The 7500-nt window shown below is 49.0% G+C and overlaps 1 protein-coding gene across 1 annotated transcript in view; it reads right to left on the minus strand.

Moving 5' to 3' along the window:
- Positions 1 to 7500, minus strand: part of nbas (NBAS subunit of NRZ tethering complex) — a gene marked incomplete at its 5' end in the record, with an annotated part of 211318 nt that overhangs the window by 190153 nt on the left and 13665 nt on the right. The window contains 4 exon segments of the mRNA XM_080550415.1: positions 906 to 971; positions 1104 to 1242; positions 2811 to 2909; positions 6031 to 6164. Of these exon segments, the coding sequence (XP_080406541.1) occupies positions 906 to 971; positions 1104 to 1242; positions 2811 to 2909; positions 6031 to 6164 (438 nt within the window).

Raw genomic sequence — 7500 nt, forward strand, 5'->3', positions numbered from 1 at the left:
CTACCTGCATCTCTAAACTCTGGGTTACCTGCCTCTCTAACCTCAGGGATACCTGCCTCTCTAACCTCTGGATTACCTGTCTATCTAACCTCTCTAAGCAATGGGAGAGTGAAAAATGATTGTCTTCTTCTTTTGGAATCTAAACACATTTGGGTTCTCTAAAATAAGGGGAAGATGCATAAGTGATGTCCTTTCTTTTTCTCTTTTTTCCCCCCCAACATATGTTTTTAGGGCATTTGTGCTTTATTGGGGAGAGGGCCAGTAGACAGTAGAGACTGACAGGAAGGATGGGTGAGAGAGAGGGGGGGGGGATGACACGCAGGATATGATGACGGCCGGAATCGAACCAGGGACCTTGCGATGACATGGCATGCGCCTTAGTGTGCTACGCCACTTCTTGTAATCTACAACACTTGTTATAATTTTGGAATGGTGAAACCAAAATGTACACAGGTATCATCAAATAAAAGCTGAGAATCTCTCCTGACCCTAACCCTACTGTAACCTCCTAGTACTTGTTTGATCTCAAATCCAAAGGATTGGAGCGTGGAGCCAAAAGGCTTCACTGTTCCGTTCGTTAACCGGGGTGCTGTATGTGTTTGTGATATGTTACCAGGAGGAGGAGGAGGGCAGAGGAGGAGAGGAGGAGAGAAGGGCAGAGGAATAGAGGAGGAGAGGAGGAGAGGAGGGCAGAGGAATAGAGGAAGAGAGGAGGAGAGGAGGAGAGAAGGGCAGAGGAATAGAGGAGGAGAGGAGGAGAGGAGGGCAGAGGAATAGAGGAAGAGAGGAGGAGAGGAGGAGAGAAGGGCAGAGGAATAGAGGAGGAGAGGAGGGCAGAGGAATAGAGGAAGAGAGGAGGAGAGGAGGAGAGAAAGGCAGAGGAATAGAGGAGGAGAGGAGGTTACCTGTTCATTGCTCTGTCTGGAGAAAAGCCGGAAGTTGGGGATTCTGAAGTAACCTCTCTTCTGAGTCTGAGAGAGAGAGAGAGAGAGAGAGAGAGAGAGAGAGAGAGGGAGAGAGGGAGAGAGAGAGGGAGAGAGAGAGGATGAGTGTGTGTGTGCGTGTGTGTGTGTGTGTGTGTGTGTGTGTGCGTATCTACTCACAGCGGTGACGTGGTCCTGGTAGCTGGTGACCTGTCTGTAGTAAGGCGCCCCGGACAACGCTCTCCAGGCTGTGATGCCACAGCGGGCCGCCCTGGACGGGTCGTCACCCCCTGACTCACACCCCCCCACCAGCAGTAACCTGGGACACACACACACACACACACACACACGCACACACACGCACGCACGCACGCACGCACGCACGCACGCACACGCACACACACAGATAGACAGACAGACAGACAGAGACACACCCACACGCAGACACACACAGACAGAAACACACACACACGTGCGCACACACACGCACACACACAAACACACACGCACACGTGCACACGCGCACACACACACACACACACACACACACACACACACACACACACACACACACACACACACACACACACTCATTACAACCACTCCTTGCCAGTTCTAAAATCCTCTAGCTCCAGCCCCTTAGGCCTCTTCTGCTGATCTGAAAGGACTGGACTGATTCAAGCATTATGGTAATGTGGCATTACTTATATCTACCCCAACCTGTCAGCTGCCCAGTTAGATGACATAAGAGCCTAGGGGTAAGGGTGGGGGGGGGGTGTCAGCAGGCTTCATTAGACTGCAGTGGAGAAGCACTGGGAGGTTCATCTAGGTGTAGTAGTCACGGCCTTGTGGTGACGTAGCCCTGGCATAATGGTGGTCCTGGCATAATGGTGGTCCTGGCATAATGGGAGACAATAGTGTCCCCCACCCGTCACATTGAAGCCCCGCCCCCTCAGATGGGGCTGTGTACGGGGCTGAGCAGCAGACACAACAATGACAAAGCAATGAGAACTCTCCTAGTCAGCTCCATACTGCCCTCTGGTGGTGATTAGAAACACACCTGGAAAAGCGGTGCCAGGACTTCCTGTCCAGACTGAATAGAGGTGGTCATACCGTAGGCACAATATCATGTTGAACAGATACCCTAGTCAGTCACTAATGATGAACGTGGTTGAAATGGTTGTGAAGGATGCAGTGTGGTATGCAGTATAGATGTGTGTGTGTGTGTGTGTGTGTGTGTGTGTGTGTGTGTGTGTGTGTGTGTGTGCTAATGGCCCCTTCTTGAGGAATAGCAGCATGCACAGTAGCAGCTCCTGACTATTACACTATTATTACACTACTGACTATTATACTATTATTACACTACTGACTATTACACTATTATTACACTACTGACTATTACACTATTACTACTAGTCAGTAGTGTAATAGTCAGTAGTGTAATAGTAGTGTAATAGTGACAACATTCGAATCTCAAGTCTTTGAATTATTTCAATTGGTGTGAACGGAGAATCGAATGTTGTCGTGCGATAGAATCGCATCGCACGCCGTGTGCATTGGCTCATTGAATACAATGGAATCGAATTCGGCGGTGCGACAAAATCGGGGCCGTAATAGTCAGTATAATAGTAGTGTAATAGTCAGTATAATAGTAGTGTAATAGTCAGTAGTGTAATAGTCAGTAATGTAATAGTAGTGTAACAGTAGTGTAATAGTCAGGAGTGTAATAGTAATGTAATAGTAATGTAATAGTCAGGCGTGTTCAGCTCAGTAGTGTAAATTGGGGCTACGGTGGATGTATAAGTAGCCATGTACAGTTTAGTACAGTACAGTACAGTACAGCACAGCTCAGCAGTGTACACGGTGAAGGACAGGAAGTGGTCATACCGGTGTCCTGGGTGGTAGAGGGCCGAGGTGATGCCGTGGGAGTAGTGGGCGGAGAAACTGAAGCTGTGGTTCTCCTGGAAGCTCTGATTGGTTCCCATACTGAGAGGGGGAGGAGACGGACACAGCGAAACAGGAAGTAAAGTCCCCCGTTGGAACAAATAGACAGACAGACAGACAGAGACCTCCCCCCCCTCGCACACACACACACACGCACACACAGACACGCACACGCACACGCACACGCACACGCACACGCACACACACACACCTAATAGTAGCAAGCAACTATCTTTCCGAAAATACATTCTACAGCCTTCTAAAATATGCTGCAAACTCACATACACTCTCACACAAACACACAATCTCACACAGGAAGGGACCAAGTTTTTGGGACTCTCTTTTAAAGTGGATGAAGGCAGCGTAGTTGTGATAGGCTGAAACGTATGTGTATGTGTGTGTGTGTGTGTGTGTGTGTGTGTGTGTGTGTTTAAATCACGGATTAAAAATGAAACGCAAACACAGAGAGGAGACTTTGGAGAGTAAATCCGGTGGAAAAGGCATCAAATGCCTCCCCATCTTAATTAGCTGTTATGATGGTGAGTCAAGAAGCAAGCAACACGCTCACATCATCCACTTCAAAAGGATCCTGACGACTTTTTAGCCGTCGATAAAATGAAAATAAATCAGAGGTTTGAGGCTTCTTGTACTGCAGGCGAACACCAGTCTGCATGTTTGATTTTCTTGGGTGGTTCATGAGTAGTGTCGGCGTGATCTAAGGGTCGAGTGTGTGAGTGTGTGTGTGTGTGTGTGTGTGTGTGTGTGTTTATGCTTGTTTATTTGACTGACTGTGTGTGTGTGTGTGTGTGTGTGTGTGTGTGTGTGTGCGTTCAACATCCCAAAGACCCACTTCTTTCTAGAACCCTCCATTTCATCTCCTCTGAGTCTCACTGGGCTCTGGCTGGTCACGTTCCAGTGCAATCGCACAGAATTAAATCATTGGAAACTTTGGAATAATGCCATGAAAATGATTACCAGGAATCAGGCTGGCAGATATGCGTGGACACGGAATACAGATATCTCAATGCCTGGTTAAGATCCTGACCTTCTCACACAGGGGAGGCGTTGTTCAAACACGCTGAGTGTGTGTTGAGACATGGATTAGACAGCAGACCGTTGGTTGGGAACAGAGGTGTCACTCAACATCATGTTTACACAGACAAGATCACTCACACACACCCACAGAGACAGACAGACAAACACACACAGACACACACAGTCCAAAAAACAGACACACACACACAGACACAGACAGATACACAGACACAAACACAGACACAAACACAGACACACACCAGTGTTTCCTCTACATGCATTTCATCGTGGCGGCCCGCCACGATGGAATTTCCTCCGCCACCATTCAGATTTCTCAACCAAAAAAAAATAAAAAATTTAGGCCGCTTTTCAGACCTTCACAGCGCTAGACACACCCACAAGCGCGAAGCGACGCGCTTGCAAAACTGTTTTGTGATTGGTCGAATACATCTAGGCTGCGTCTAGTCTACAAACTACGATCCTCCACTCCTATCACCGTGGACACAGCAAGGAGCGAATTCCCGGGTAGAAATATTTCCTCTCCCCGCTGTCAGCGGTAAGCGGTACTTTCCTCCAGCAGCGGTAAATGAGGCACCCTTTGCGGCTTAATAACTTTGGTTCTCCGGGGGTTACGGTAAAAATTCCAATGTGTCCGGAAAGAGGACAAGCCATGGAATCGAAACGTTTTTGAATGGAGTCGATCCTCCACTCCTATCACCGTGGACACAGCAAGGAGCGAATTCCCGGGTAGAAATATTTCCTCTCCCCGCTGTCAGCGGTAAGCGGTACTTTCCTCCAGCAGCGGTAAATGAGGCACCCTTTGCGGCTTAATAACTTTGGTTCTCCGGGGGTTACGGTAAAAATTCCAACGTGTCCGGAAAGAGTCGTGGGAGACGATTTTTTTATTGACAACGGAATTACATGCTGGAAAAACATGCAGACACAGACAATAAGAGACACACGGGAGAAGTACAGGAAAACATTTTATTTTTTTGGGCCATCCTCGAGTTTTGGCTGAAATTACGTCGTTGTTTTGAGCGCGCGTGCGCGTTTCATGCGCGTGCACGCGGAAAAAAGCACGCGGCCAGCGCTACCCGCCACTAGGGGTGTAACGGATCACCTAACTCACGGATCGGATCGTGTCACGGTTTTGGAGTCACGGATCGGATCATTTTTCGGATCAACACAAAACATTTTTGTTTTTATAAAAACTGCTTTTTCCTTGAATTCTGTAAAAACACCACTTTTACTATGTGACAAAAACCAACAACATTCAAGATGTCAAAACTGGTAATATATATATATACATACATATATAACATATTCTACACTCAAACATTACATAATTATACTGAAATACACTCAATTTAAATGATAGGAGAGAGGGAGGAGGCGCCTGGTTGCAGCAGTGAATCACTGGGCTCTTTAAAGCAGATGAATAAACATGTTTTATGCCACTTTTAACTAAATAATAAAGTGAACCCTTATTTTGAACATGGTATGAAAAAAATGCGTTCTTCTCCGCCGAACAACGTAACATGATACACTTGTGGGCCGCGTTCGTAAATTCGCTTTAAGAGCGCCGGAGCGCACACTGGGTCCGACGTCATAAAGGGACCAAGTCATTTGATTGGACAAGAGAGCGGATTTACGAACGCAGCCTTGTTGTTGTGGATTCCCAGCTTCACGTGTGAGCAAACAACGGATTCTTTTTCTTTCGCATTATCAACCTATCATTGCGCTTTAGAGTAAAACAAAGCCCGCAATTGTCGCGTCTATCTTTTCATGGCAACTCTACATTGTGATTTACAAGAGATATTAAGTAATATTATTACTTGTTAACATTTTGCAATTGATCCGCGGTACACATGCGTTCCGAACCGAGGAGGGCGATCCGAACGGATCACGGAATTTCCGTGATCCGTTACACCCCTAACCGCCACCATTGTAAAAATTCCTGGAGGAAACACTGCACACAGTCCAACAAACACACACACACACACACACACACACACAAATAAACAAATGCACACACGCAGAGAGTGTGTTTATGCGTGAGCATGTTCCTCCGGGACGGTGTGTTTCGTATGTGCGGAGGGGTCAAAGTTCATGACCTTGGTTGCTTTACCTGACCAGGTAGCTCTTGAGCCCGCCCCCGTAGGTGATGACGAGCAGCTCGGCCGACCAATGGGCGCTGCCCGTGTACTCCAGGAAGACCAGGCCTGCCGCCGCGTAGCTGAAGTCCCCTGGGAAACTCACCATCTAGAGGGGAGGGAGGGAGGGAGGAAAGGCGGATGGGAGGGAAGGAGGGAGGCAGGGCAGGAGGGAGGGAGGGAGGGAGGGAGAGAGGGAGGTACAGCAGGAGAAATATTAAGGAATTTCAAGTGATTAGGGGAGGGAGGGAGGAGGAGGGGAAGGATATGAGGGAGAGAAGGTGGGAGGGAGGGAAGGAAGGGAGAGCTGGAGAGAGTGGTGTTTGTGTTGTGGTTACTTCCATTCGCCCCTCGTCGAACCGGGCGTAGAAGGAGTTCAGCTTTTCCGCCAGCAGGGGGTCGTCCTCCGCGGCTGTGAGCCTGTTGGCTCTGAAGTATGTCATCTCTGGCACTGCACACTCCTGGTTTGCTTCCTACCTGGCGGGTCGCTCCTACCAGGTAACCTAGAGAGAATCGATGTCTTCTCCACAAACCCTCAACACTGGGGTACCCCAGGGCTCTGTCCTAGGGCCCCTACTGTTCTCCCTCTATACCAAGTCTCTTGGCTCGGTAATCTCCTCACATGGGTTCTCCTACCACAGCTACGCAGATGACACTCAACTCTTCCTGTCCTTCCCCCCATCTGACCTACATGTGGCAACACGTGTCTCTGCATGTCTCGCTGACATCTCTACATGGATGTCAGCCCACCATGTCAAGCTCAACCTTAACAAGACTGAGCGACTCTTCATCCCTGGGAAAGCCTGCCCTCTCCAAGACCTCTCCATCACAGTGGAGAACTCTACTGTAACCCCTTCCCTGACAACCTTGGAGTGATCCTGGACAACCGACAATCCTGTGCAAAGAACATTGCAGCAACGGCACGCTCCAGCAGATTCTTCCTTTACAACATCAGAAGGATACGACCATTCCTCACCAGAGAAGCAGTGCAACTCTTGACCCAGTCACTGGTCATCTCACTCCTTGATTACTGAAATGTACTCCTGGCCGGGCTCCCCGCCTCCGCCATCAGACCTCTGCAGCTCATCCAGAACGCTGCTGCCCGTCTGGTGTTCAACCTCCCCAAATGTTCTCATGTCACCCCTCTCCTTGGCGCCCTGCACTGGCTCCCGGGCAGCAGCATTCTGGATGAGCTGCAGAGGTCTAATGGCTGAAGCAGCGAGCCCAGCCAGGAGTACATTGCAGTAATCCAGGCGGGAGATGACCAGTGCCTGGGTCAAGAGTTGCGCTGCCTGCCTCTCTGGTAAGAAATGGTCGTATCCTTCTGATGTTGTAGAGGAAGAATCTGCAGGAGCGAGCCGTTGCTGCAATGTTCTCCGCACAGGATAGTCGGTTATCCAGGATCACTCCAAGGTTCTTGGCTGTCAGGGAGGGGGTTACAGTGG

Source organism: Nansenia antarctica (assembly GCF_963989245.1).
Source record: "Nansenia antarctica genome assembly, chromosome: 1".
Taxonomy (NCBI): domain Eukaryota; kingdom Metazoa; phylum Chordata; class Actinopteri; order Argentiniformes; family Microstomatidae; genus Nansenia; species Nansenia antarctica.